Consider the following 13,948-nt stretch of genomic DNA (forward strand, 5'->3'; position numbering starts at 1 on the left):
CTAACCTCAGGTTATACTAATACGGAAGGAGATCATAATTAGGTCTATTTAAAAAAATCTTGCACATGGTTCTTACATTTTCTCAAGGTACAGCAGTATGCCAGAATCCTATATGATTTTACATACATCTAGCTATGTAGCAGAGGTGCTAAGAAGCCCCTCTATTGAGTTGCAAAGATGCATAAAGGGACACCAGCAAGGGTGTCTGCTGTACATAGGTGCCTAATGTCAGTAGGGACTGATGCACATTAATCTAGTTCTGCATCAGTACCAGTGCACACTGGGTGGCAGCCCTCTACTGGATATGGAAATTACATAACTGTATAGGTCTAATTCCTGAACTGCAAGTCCCCCAACAGGATTCTTGCTGTTTTTATTCAGTTGGACTGGGCTTTGAATGTTGTCTACATTGCTAATGTTGATGTTTACCATATTTCCTGAATTGATGAAATTTAACAAAATAAGTTAAATAAAAACAGCACCAATTAGTATATTTGCAACAGGAATGGGAAAAGTATAGTTTTGGATAACAACTTTAAGTATCACTACAGGTCCTGCTAATGGAAATTGCAGTTTGGCAACAACCGAAAAGCACTATGCCAACCTGATTTTGAGGAAAAAGTTCAAGAAAGGAGCAGCTAGAAAATGAAGACTTATTTGCATTGAAAACAAGGAGGGACCTGCAAGTAAATACAGTCACTTAAGGTTACTGTAAGAGGAAGTCATTAAAGCAGAATAACATAACAGAATAAAGTATAAACTATACCATAAGTAATAACACAGGCAGTGTGGAGACATTAAACATGTTCGTAGGAAGTTTAGCAAGTATTATTACTATTTGTGGAAAATGAGCAGAATTTTGGCAGTTTGCCTAATGATGGCCTGATACCAATTTTTTATATATATATATATATAGAGAGAGAGAGAGAGAGAGATGCTGTATATGAATATATGGGGAAAGAACGTGTTTTCTGTGCCTGATCTTTAGAACAACAGGATAAAGTGAAATTCAGAGTACAGAGGGCTGTTTTGGAATAGCTGAATTTGAGGAGCATTTATTCAAAGAAAGGTGATGGAAGAGAAAGATCAGAATCAACCTTCTCAGAATCCATGGTACTTGACAAAGGTTAAGTATAATTCAAAATATTTGGAGGTCATCAAACTGCCTGTTCCCATACTGCTCTCAGAACAAAGGTGGAATGGGACTGAGCCACAAGTGGGAGGAAAGAAAATACCCTATTGTCAAAGGCTTTCATAGCCGGAATCACCGGGTTGCTGTGAGTTTTCTGGGCTGTATGGCTACGTTCCAGAAACATTTTTCCCTGACATTTTGCCCACATCTATGGCAGATCCCTCAACTTCTGAGGATGCCTGCCATAGATGTGAGCAATACATCAGAGAATGCTTCTGGAACATGGTCATACAGTCTGAAAAACTCACAACAACCCAAAATAGGCCCTCTTTCTTTCAGGAACTATTACGAAAATGATTAAGGTAGAAATAGAACTCTGGCTGCAATTCAACACCCCTTCAATGTGGCAGAAATATCCAACCAACATTCGTGCAGAACACTGCAACACATAGAAAACCAGATCTTGGAGATTGTGAAAAAGTATAGTAATACTGTAAATGTTCAAAAGCCAATATCTACTGAAACGTTTAGATTATGTTATCCCACAATAACATATTTAAGGCATCCATTTAACCAAAAGTAATCAACCTTGGCATATATTACTCTCATAGTGGCTCCTAGAATATGCCTTTGGACTGCGTGGTTTTTAATTAATTGGTTTTAAGAAGATGTGTTTTAACTTTTGGGTTTTAATGTTTATGTTTTGTTTTATTGTATGTGTGTGTGTGTGTGTGTGTGTGTGTGTGTGTATATATATATATATATATATGGCATCCAATTGTCCCTTTTTGTAAGCCACTCTGAGACCCCTTCGGGGTGAGAAGGGCAGGATATAAACCCAGTAAGTAAGTAAGTAAGTAAATATATTAAAAGATTGGTTAATTGTTTTGTTACGATTGCCTCAAATACATTATTGTGGGATGACATAATCTAAACACCTCAAGATATACAAATCTTTGAACATTTACAGTTTTTTAATCCTTTCATTGGGGGCAGAGATTGAACACTACTGAAGAATAAAAAGAAGTCAGAAGTATCAAAGACCCAAAGACGATAATTTTGCAACCTGGTTATTTTACTGCAAAGGAAGTAATTTACTTTTTTGTGGTTTAAAAATTGGTACACAATATGGAAAACTGTATTATTTTTTTATTTAAAGTTTTAAGTTCTAGAGCTTTGGTCATTATATTTTTGGCATTATATACACACATTTTAGGATACTCATCAAAAAGGACTTTGTTAGAGAGCTGTTGCTGAAATGTTACAGCAATCAGAATATATTACTGTTTTCCTTTATTCTTAGTTCAGACAACAGAGCTTTTCTTTTTCTCTAATCAAACGGTGGATTTCTCTAAGATAGTGAATAAAACCTGCACTCATTCAAGAAACATGAATGCATATAATTTGGTCCTTATTGCACTGAAATGTACTACAGAACTACCGTATTAAAAAATACATCTGTGTGATATTCAAATTAGCATTAGTAGCAGCAAAACTCCAAAACATACATTTTCCCTACTTATATAATTTTTTCAGTAATTAAAGAAGGCCATTTATTATTCAAAATTTCCAAAAGAAGCTAGCAAAGAAAAATATACTACAGTCCTGGCAACTGGTTGCTGTTAAGTCAGCTCTGCCGGTCCTCTTGAGTTTTTTCCTGGAAAGGAAGGGGGCATTTTCTTGTTTGGCTTCTGTCATCCTGCATGGAGAGCAGAAGGGAGAGAAGTACAAAGCTGCAGAAGACAGTATTTGCTTGCTCCAATTCTTTTGTTTTTATTCTGGCAAAGCCAAAGAGGGACTGGAGTTTGGCAAAGGGTGAAATGCAAGGAAGAAATCTCTTTCATATTAGGTTTCAACTCTAGTCTTCCAAGCCTCTTTCTAATTTGGCAAGGCAAAAGAGATAGTGGTGGATAGCTGTTTCTTCTTTCCCCATATCTGTTTGTGAAAAGGAGTTGGTAGCACCAGCAAGGCAAAACTACACTTGTTCTCCACCATCCCACAGCTCTATCCCTTCTGTTCAATATGGCTAATTGATAATATGATTGGCCACTCATATATATATATATATTTCTGAGCCTTTAGGAAGACACGAGAAATAACATGTTCAAAGCAAAAAACAAGACATATGCAATGTAGATGAGAGACTGAAACACAGGAAGGTAGCTGGACACTTGTTTTCAAAGAGCAACAACCTGAAGACCAGCCTGGCGCTCAACCAGTTACAATACTATCATTTGGAAAATGTCATCAGTTATGTCACTTATTCTGTGCTTCACCAAGACAAGGAAAGTAATCTTCAGTCTTGAAGAGATCAGGAGGTTCATAAGAGGCTGGATTCTGCCTTGAGGAAGATGATTTCTGTAATTAAAATCTCAGTTACTACATTTGCACACATCAGAATAAGGAATAAAATTTAGAGTCCACAGCCAGTAAGGTTTTTAAAATATAGAAATCAGATTCTATAAGTCTTGTGATTCTATTTTTCCAGAGTGAGAAGACACTGGGAAATGTATATGTAGGAAGATGTACAAATCACTCTTTGGGAATAAACATTTAGGACCAAAAGAAGCGAAGTCTCCTACACTGCCATATAATTCAGATTTTCAAATCAGATAATCTACATTATCATCTTTGAGCTGGATTATACAAGTCTACACTGCCATATAACCCAGTTCAAAGCAGATAATGTGGATTGTATATGGCAGTGTAGAAGGGACCTAAGAAGGAAAAAAAGCAGCAAAATTGTCACTACTTTCTATGGAGGTAAAGAAAACTTACTATCTGCCTGGAAAGTGCTGGTACAGTCTGGGCAGAAAAGAGATATGAAATGTTTTATTATGAAAGTTCTTAAGAAATTAAACCATGCTCTCCTATCATAATATGTCTGAATACCCAGCTATCTGAACGTCCCACTTAAAAAAAGAGCAACAGGGAAAACTGTCATTTTATAAGCAAATATCTGCATAGGATACAACTACAAGAAATGAAATTACTCTGAAATGTATCTTTCTGCTCCTATTTTACCTTTTGAAAGTAATGCGTACATCCCATTATACTGATTTCCAGGCTCTAAAGTTGTAATATCTCAACACAGATAGATTCTGACCACCCAAATTCCTATCCAAAATATATTTATAGATGCTCAGATATCATACGTGTATGCATGGCTCCACTGCCTTTTCATCATTAGAATACTTACATTAAGAAAAGATGGTACACTGATTGTGTGTAGAAGTTTTTTAAAAGTATTTGGAAATGTTCCAAGGTCTGATTCTGCTTTTGTGATATGTTCCTCCAGCCCAGCAACACTATTTCCAACCATTTTAACAAAGGCCTGATTGCATGGAGAAAAAGAAAACAAGATTCAGCAAGATCACATAGAAGCACAAAAAAATACTGAAAGGATATTTTGTAGCTAAGTAGTTTTATTTTAAAGTCAGAAAATGCAGTTAATCATATTACATAAGACCCATAATCAAATGGTTGATTAACATCATGGGAATAAATACAAATTTTAGTTATGACACCAAACATTCATTTTGCACATGAGAAGAAAATTGGGTCTTATGGGTCATAATTTTCACTTGGAACTTTGAAAAACTGTTCTAGATGTATGATTTAGAAGAATTATATCACTATATAATTACAAAATAGTAATTGCAGCACAGTGAAGATAAACCCCAAGATTTCTTTTTTATTTTGAATTGTTGAATTAATTTGAATTTTTGAAAGGTAATATAACATCATTATCATTATTATCCCGTTTCTCCTTACAGCTTGAGGCAGGGCACATCTCAATAAAGTACATTCAATAAAAGCATATCACTGATGTTTCAAAACAGGTCAATTGTGAAACCAATAATAACCTACAGTTATAAATGTTTACCATCTTTTTCACAGCACTATAAAAAAAAACCCCCTCCCATATTAGTCCTGGGAAAAAAAGACTATGACATTAGTACTAGAAACACCAACCTCCAATTTGTCAATCTTTCTATATAGCTGCCTCATTTCCACAGCCTTTGCATGAATATGTGGCACATTTTCATTTACTACTTGAGAGGAATCACTTCGAATCTGGAAAAAAACAGACAATGTTGCCTACAAATGTAGCAGCAAGTCTTGAATGGATAAATTCAACAATAAATTTAATAAATAACCCCAACCATGACTCCTCTATAACTGTATACTTATATCATGCTTTGAAGACTGGATTTGGCTCAGAATAAGATGCACTCCAATAATACAATTCAACTGTTTAGAACTAGCTATTGTACAGCAATATAAGCTAAAATCCAGAGCTGACTGCCAACTGCTTTTCTTTGCAGAAAAATGAAAAAAAATATTTATCTTCTTAAATAATTATCAAAGGGAGTTTTGAAACTTCTAAGAAGTTTTGGAAATATTTATTATGTTTACATAGTGTTAAAAGGTTTTTTCAATATATGATTTGCTTGAAGACTGGACAGTCATTTGCTAGGAATTTGATACAGGGTGAGTCTAAAGTCACAAGGGCACCTGATGTTTTAACAACTTTTTTTGGGGGGGGGGGCAAGTGAAACGATTTTACATGTAATGCAAATGGCATTTCTTATATATGATGACATGGTATTGTAAATTAGAAACAACAAACAAAGGAGTTTAAATACCGAAAGCCCTTAGTGACTTTTGGCCAACCTTGACAAGAATGATTGTTAACTATTACATTTCTCAGTAGCATACCTACCATGTCGAGCATTCCCACAAATTCATCTACCCTGGTCAACAAATCCTCCAGACCCTTATCTAAGGTTTCAATCTGCAAAAACAAAAGTGAAAGAAAAAACACAAATGGTGACAAAACAGAAAATAAACCTGGAAACAAAGGTGGGGGTCCTTTCATATATGTGGAACAGTTTAATTCGTGTTAACTGGAGCAGCATACAGGGAGCGCACTACTCCTCTGTTACATCAGCTCCACTGGCTGCCGAGCACAATTCAAAGTGCTGGTTTTAACCTTTAAAGCCCTGAACGGTTCTGGCCCAGATTACCTGTCTGAACGTATCTCCTGCTATGAACCATCACAAAGCTTAAGATCATCAGGAGAGGCCCTGCTCCCGATCCCACCACCTTTGCAAATGCGGTTGGTGGGAGGAGAGACAGGGCTTTCTCAGCAGTGGCCTCCTGTCTGTGGAACTCCCTTCCTAAGGACATCAGGCTGGCCACTTCCCTCCTGTCCTTTAGAAGACGACTGAAGACCCGGCTCTGGAACCAGGCGTTCAACTAGAAAGGAGCAGCAATATGAAAGAAAATTTCAGACATTGTGACACTGGATTCTCTTGGCTTGGCTTTGGTGTATTGGCACGTTTATTTATTGTTAATGAATTTATTTATTGAATCTGTATAATGTTTTAAATTGATTTTATTGTTTTAATTGTAATTTTATTGGTGTATATGTTGATAGTATCATTGGATGCTTATGTAAGGCCGCCCTGAGTCCCCTTGTAGGGAGAAGGGCGGGATAAAAATGTATGTAATAAAAATAAATAAATAAATAAAAAAAAGTTGAATTTGTTTGTAAGTCAGAATAGGTACATTTTTAAGTGTAACTCCAGCTATACATATAAACTTTGGATAGCATAAGAGTTAACAACTGCCCTGAGTTCCCCCTCGGGGGTTGAGAAGGATATAAATGTTTGAAATAAATAAGTAAGTAAATAAATACATACATACATACATAATAGTGCTTGTTTTGCTGTCTGTGCCCCTGTTCAAAAGATTTCACCTCTATTTCTGTCCCGGTGACAACTGGATTTTGAAAAAAGTTGGTTTTATGTGGAAACAAGGACTGCTGATGAGGCTTCAGTGGAGACCCTTTTTCTCCATGATAACTCTTTCAGGACTGAATTCCCCTTTCTAGGGTAGATTTCTCTCACTTCCTGTTGTCTCACCCCCATTCTTAACTATAAGTCATTTGCAAGTTGGATATTTGTAACTCAAGGACTGCCTGCATAGACATACATACATACACAGACAGACACACACACACACACACACACACACATACATATATCATATCCTATTTGTCGTGGATCCACTCCTTTGGGCTTCATGCAAATTTACCATTTGTCAAAATATATGATCATGTGCTTATCTTTTCCATTTGTGGCTAAATAGCATTGGCTTGTGTGGTATGTGTGTGTGAACTTTTCTCTATGGTATCCAAAGGATGAATGCATGCGTGTGTGTATGTATGTATGTATGTATAGGCATTAACCCTTCCCTATGCTATCCAGAGTATGCATGTGTTAGTTTTAATAAGCGATAGTTAATGAACTGTTGACATCTTTAACAGCATCTGGCAAGACAGATGTTTTCTCATTCCTGTTATATCACACTGTTTACTAGTTGGATCTATACTTGTCCAGAGGACAAATAGGTGAAAGATTGGAAGTATGCAACTTCAAAGGAGCTAGGAGACATGACTCACGACTCACATTTTATATGTGGTTTTAATCTGATTGATAGATTGCTATGTGTTTTAATTGGGTTGTTGTAGGTTTTTTCGAGCTATATGGCCATGTTCTAGAGGCATTCTCTCCTGACGTTTCACCAGCATCTATGGCAAGCATCCTCAGAGGTTGTGAGGATGCTTGCCATAGATGCAGGCGAAACGTCAGGAGAGAATGCCTCACTACCTCTGAGGATGCTTGCCATAGATGCAGGCGAAACGTCAGGAGAGAATGCCTCTAGAATGTGGCCATATAGCCTGAAAAAACCTACAACCCAGTGATTCCGGTCATGAAAGCCTTTGACAATACATTGTGTTTTAATTGTTTATACACTTAGACTGCTTATATTTTTATGAGATGTGTTTTATTGTTTACCTATGCGGCTTTGAATTTTTGCTCGATTTATAAGCCGCCTTGAGCCCTCTCCCGGGTCGAGAAAGGCAGAGTAGAAATGTTTGTTTGTTTGTTTGTTTTCGTGTCAGAAGTGACTCCTGGTGTGAGAGAATTGGCCGTCTGCAAGGACGTTGCCCAGGGGATGCCTGGATAATTTGATGTTTTTATCACCCTTGTGGGAGGCTTCTCTCATGTCCCCGCATGAGGAGCTGGAGCTGATAGAGGGAGCTCATCCGCCTCTCCCCGGATTCGAACCTGCAACCTGTCGGTCTTCAGTCCTGCCTGCACAGGGGTTTAACCCACTGCGCCACCGGGGGCTCCTAGAATAGCCAGCTCCTGGGGTACAAATTAACTAAATAAATAAATGTTGTTGTTGTGGAAACAAGGATTCGAGATAAAGCTTCAGTAGAGACCCTTTTCCCCATGACAACTCTTTCAGGAATGAATTTCCCTTCCTGAAGGTAAATGTCTCTTACTTCCTGTTGCCTTAGCCCCGTTCTTAACTAGGAGTCGTTTGCAAGCTGGATGTTTGTAACTCGGGGCTACCTGTATAAGAGCACAGCTTATGCCAGTGGTTCTCAACCTGGGGTCCCCAGATGTTTTTGGCCTCCAACTCCCAGAAAACCCAACCAGTTTACCAGCTGTTCAAATTTTTGGGATTTGAAGGCCAAAATATCTGGGGGACCACAGGTCGAGAACCACTGCTTTAACCAGAAAACACACAGTTGGGCAAAGTTGGATCTTATATCCCCAGAAGTGCAACTATGTGTACGTTTCTTCATCCTAGAAGTGCTGCTGTTCATTCGTTCAGTCGTCTCCGACTCTTCGTGACCTCATGGACCAGCCTACGCCAGAGCTCCCTGTCGGCCGTTACCACCCCCAGCTCCCTCAAGGTCAGTCCAGTCACTTCAAGGATGCCATCCATCCATCTTGCCCTTGGTCGGCCCCTCTTCCTTTTGCCTTCCACTTTCCCCAGCATAATTGTCTTCTCTAGGCTTTCCTGTCTCCTCATGATGTGGCCAAAGTACTTCAACTTTGTCTCTAGTATCTTTCCCTCCAGTGAGCAGTCGGGCTTTATTTCCTGGAGGATGGACTGGTTGGATCTTCTCGCAGTCCAAGGCACTCTCAGCACTTTCCTCCAACACCACAGCTCAAAAGCATCGATCTTCCTTCGTTCAGCCTTCCCTAAGGTCCAGCTCTCACATCCGTAGGTGACTACAGGGAATACCATGGCTTTGACTAGGCGGATCTTTGTTGCCAGTCTGATGTCTCTACTCTTCACTATTTTATCGAGACTGGACATTGCTCTCCTCCCAAGAAGTAAGCGTCTTCTGATTTCCTGGCTGCAGTCTGCATCTGCAGTAATCTTTGCACCTAGAAATACAAAGTCTGTCACGGCCTCCACGGTTTCTCCCTCTATTTTCCAGTTGTCAATCATTCTTGTTGCCATAATCTTGGTTTTTTTTACGTTTAGCTGCAACCCGGCTTTTGCGCTTTCTTCTTTCACCTTGATTAGAAGGCTCCTCAGCTCCTCCTCGCTTTCGGCCATCAGAGTGGTGTCATCTGCATATCTGAGGTTGTTGATGTTTCTTCCAGCAATTTTCACCCCAGCTTTGCATTCATCAAGCCCCGCACATCGCATGATGTGTTCTGCATACAAGTTGAAAAGGTTGGGTGAGAGTATGCAGCCTTGCCGTACGCCTTTCCCAATCTGGAACCAGTCTGTTGTTCCGTGGTCAGTTCTGACTGTTGCTACTTGGTCCTTGTACGGATTCCTCAGGAGAGAGACAAGGTGGCTTGGGATGCCCATCCCACCAAGAACTTGCCACAATTTATTATGATCCACACAGTCAAAGGCTTTAGAATAGTCAATGAAGCAGAAGTAGATGTTTTTCTGAAACTCCCTGCCTTTCTCCATTATCCAGCGGATATTGGCAATCTGGTCTCTCGTTCCTCTGCCTTTTCTAAACCCAGCTTGAACATCTGGCAACTCTCGCTCCATGTATTGCTGGAGTCTTCCTTGCAGGATCTTGAGCATTACCTTACTGGCATGAGAAATAAGGGCCACTGTACGGAAATTTGAGCAGTCTTTCGCATTTCCCTTTTTTGGTATGGGGATATAAGTTGATTTTTTCCAGTCTGATGGCCATTCTTGTGTTTTCCATATTTGCTGGCATATGGCATGCATCACCTTGACAGCATCATCTTTTAAGACTTTAAACAGTTCAGCTGGGATCCCGTCGTCTCCTGCTGCCTTGTTGTTAGCAATGCTTCTTAAGGCCCATTCAACCTCACTCCTCAGGATGTCTGGTTCTAATTCATTCACCACACCGTCAAAGCTATCCTCGATATTGTTATCCTTCCTATACAGATCTTCTGTATAGTCTCGCCACCTTCTCTTGATCTCTTCAGCTTCTGTTAGGTCCCTGCCATCTTTGTTTCTTATCATACCAATTTTTGCCTGAAATTTACCTCCAATGTTTCTAATTTTCTGGAAGAGGTCTCTTGTCCTTCCTATTCTGTTGTCTTCTTCCACTTCCATGCATTGCTTATTTAAAAATAGTTCCTTATCTCTTCTGGCTAACCTCTGGAATTGCGCATTTAACTGGGCATATCTCCCCTTATCCCTGTTTCCTTTTGCTTTCCTCCTTTCTTGGGCTACTTCCAGTGTCTCAGCAGACAGCCATTTTGCCTTCTTGGTTTTCTTTTTCTTTGGAACGTACTTTGTTGCCGCCTCCTGAACAATGTCGCGGACTTCTGTCCATAGTTCTTCTGGGACTCTGTTTACTAAATCTAGTCCTTCAAATCTGTTCTTCACTTCCACTGTATATTCGCTAGGAATGTTAGTGAGATCATATCTAACTGGTCTGTGTATTTTCCCTGATCTCTTTAGTTTTATTCTAAATTGGGCAATAAGAAGACTGAGCTACAGTCAGCCCCAGGTCTTGTTTTCACCGACTGGATGGATGTCCGCCACCTTTGGCTGCAAAGGATGTAGTCAATCTGATTTCGGTGTTGACCATCTGGTGAGGTCCATGTATAAAGCCGTCTTTTAGGTTGTTGGAAGAGAGTATTCGTTATACACAGCGAGTTTTCCTGGCAAAATTCTATCAGCCTGCGTCCCGCTTCATTTTGTTCTCCCAGACCATGCTTGCCTGTGATCCCTGTTGTCATTTGACTTCCCACCTTGGCATTCCAGTCTCCTGTAATGAAAATAATGTCTCTTTTTGGTGTATTATCCAGTAGGTCCTGCAGATCCTCATAGAACTGATCTACTTCTGCTTCTTCAGCAGCTGTGGTTGGGGCGTATATTTGGATCACTGTGATGTTGAAAGGCTTTCCTTGCACTCGAATTGAGATCATTCTGTCATTTTTTGGGTTGTATCCAAGCACCGCTTTAGCGAATTTCTTATTAATTATGAAGGCTACTCCATTTCTTCGATGTTCCTCTTGTCCGCAGTAGTAGATCTGGTGGTCATCTGATGTGAAGTGGCCCATTCCAGTCCATTTCAGTTCGCTGACCCCCAGAATGTCTATCTTTAGTCTTGACATCTCACCAATAACAACATCCAATTTGCCCTGGCTCATAGATCTTACATTCCAGGTTCCTATGGTGTGTTGATCTTTAGAGCATCGGATTAGTCGTTCGCCTCCAGTACCGTCGGCCGCTAGCCTTCCTTTCGGCTTTGAGCTAGCTGCGTCATCACATCTGGGGCTAGTTGAACTTATCCTCTGCTCCTCCCCAGTAGCATTTTGGCCATCTTCCGACCTGGGAGTCCCATCTTCCAATGGCATACCGACATATCTCTGGTTGTACTGGTCCATTTAGTTTTCTTGGCAAGGATACTGGAGTGGTTTGCCATTGCCTTCCCCAGGGATCACTCTTGGTCTGACCTCTCTGCCACAACCGTCCCGTCTTGGGTGGCCCTTCACGGTTTCGCTCATGACATCATTGAGGTGCTCAAGCTCCAGCGCCCCGACAAGGCGGTGATCCTTTGCTGGAGCCTAGAAGTGCTAGCTAGGTGCAAACTGAAATCTCCATAGCACTTAGAAAAGTTTGAACATTTGCAGCCTTCTCCTGCATTCTTTCTTGAGTCTAAATGAATGCAGACGCAGCTTCAGCATCAGCCAGACCTTAACTCTTCTCTTTCTCTCCTTTGGCAACCATCTAACTGTATTAATATTTCTGGCAAACTCAAAAACTAGCATACAAATGTATTGTCGAAGGCTTTCATGGCTGGAATCACTAGGTTCTTGTAGGTTTTTTCGGGCTATAGGGCCATGTTCTAGAGGCATTTCTCCTGACGTTTCACCTGCATCTATGGCAAGCATCCTCAGAGGTAGTGAGGTCTGTTGGAAATAGGAAAATGGGTTTATATATCTGTGGAATGACTGGGGTGGGGCAAAGAGCTCTCTGCTGAAGCTAGGTGTGAATGTTTCAGCTGACCACCTTCATTAGCATTTGAAGACCTAGCTGAGCCTGGGAAAATGTTCTGTTGAGAGGTGTTAAGATGTGCCTGGTTGTTTCCTCTCTACTGTTTTGCTGTAGTAATTTTAGAGTTTTTTTAATATTGGTAGCCAGATTTTGTTCATTTTCATGGTCTCCTCCTTTCTGTTGAAATTGTCCACGTTTGTGGATTTCAATGGCTTCTCTGTGTAGTCTGACATGGTGGTTGTTGGAGTGGTCCAGCATTTCTGTGTTCTCAAATAATATGCTGTGTCCAGGCTGGTTCATCAGGTGCTCTGCTATGGCTGACTTCTCTGGTTGAAGTAGTCTGCAGTGCCTTTCATGTTCCTTGATTCGTGTTTTGGCAATGCTGCGTTTGGTGGTCCCTATGTAGACTTGTCCACAGCTGCATGGTATACGGTAGACTCCTGCAGAGGTGAGAGGATCCCTCTTGTCCTTTGCTGAACGTAGAAAATCCAACAAATGCTATATCAGGAGAAATGCCTCTAGAACATGGCCCTATAGCCCGAAAAAACCTACAAGAACCTAGCATACAAATGGATGTACACATATGGCCTTTTGGTTGGTCTAACAAAGATATTATCCTAATAGAGAACCACTGGCTTATGCCTTCCTTTTTTGAAAACTTAGGCCAGTGGTTCTCAACCTGTGGCTCCCCAGGTGTTTTGGCCTTCAACTTCCAGAAATCCTAACAGCTGGTAAACTGGCTGGGATTTCTGGGAGTTGTAGGCCAAAACACCTGGGGAGCCACAGGTTGAGAACCACTGGCCTAGGCGAATAATTCCCAATCTCTGGTCCTTCAGCTGCAAAGGCCGCCTCGCTCGCTCGCTCACTCACCTGCCCGAAAGGCGAGGGCAGCAGGTAGGCGGCATAGTCGCTGCCCAGCAGCACCAGCGGCTCCCCACCCGCGGCGGAGGCCTCTTCGTCGGCAAGGCCGGAGGCGCTGCTGTGGCTCTGCGAGACATTGCCGCTGTCGCCACTCAGCTGAGGGAGCTCCTCCTCCTCCTCCATCGGCCCGCCAGCCGTCACCTGACCCCGCGCGCCCTCCCTCCCTCCTTCCTTCCTACTAACCGCCGCTTTCCCCAACTACGGGAGCCTGGTAGGGACAAGCCCAGTAGCCTCGGGGTTAGTGCAAATTTATGGGCGTGGCCTGGAGAAGTGGTGGGCGGTCCCTTCTCTCTTCGGCCTGTCAGGCTTCAAACTAGGGCGTGACGTCACTCTCAATGCTTACACAACTCTGGGAGTTCCATAGCATGGAGGCATGGCAGTTCAAAGTGGTGTCAAACTGCATTCTTTCTCCAGTGTAGATGGACCTTTCCCATTCTTTCCCAGCACTCTCTTCAGTCTCCCAAATGGTCAGATATCTCCTGGGGGATCTTAAAGCTCACCTCAAAGTTTTTTTCTCTATTTATTGTTAAACAATTGCTGTCTTCCAGGTGGGAAGGGGCAATTTGTCTCCCTACA

At 41.1% G+C, this 13,948-nt stretch overlaps 1 protein-coding gene across 1 annotated transcript; it reads right to left on the reverse strand.

The window, feature by feature from the left end:
• Positions 1–2,266: 2,266 nt before the first annotated feature.
• Positions 2,267–13,545, reverse strand: BLOC1S4 (biogenesis of lysosomal organelles complex 1 subunit 4). Its single transcript, XM_060774928.2, has 5 exons — positions 13,322–13,545; positions 5,859–5,930; positions 5,108–5,209; positions 4,332–4,466; positions 2,267–3,490 (listed from the first exon to the last, which is right to left on the reverse strand). The coding sequence occupies exons 1-5, from the start codon at positions 13,493–13,495 to the stop codon at positions 3,389–3,391; spliced, it is 585 nt and encodes a 194-aa protein (XP_060630911.2). The 5' UTR covers positions 13,496–13,545; the 3' UTR covers positions 2,267–3,388.
• Between the last annotated feature and the right edge of the window lie 403 nt (positions 13,546–13,948).

Source organism: Anolis sagrei, chromosome 4, assembly GCF_037176765.1.
Source record: "Anolis sagrei isolate rAnoSag1 chromosome 4, rAnoSag1.mat, whole genome shotgun sequence".
In the NCBI taxonomy this organism is placed as follows: domain Eukaryota; kingdom Metazoa; phylum Chordata; class Lepidosauria; order Squamata; family Dactyloidae; genus Anolis; species Anolis sagrei.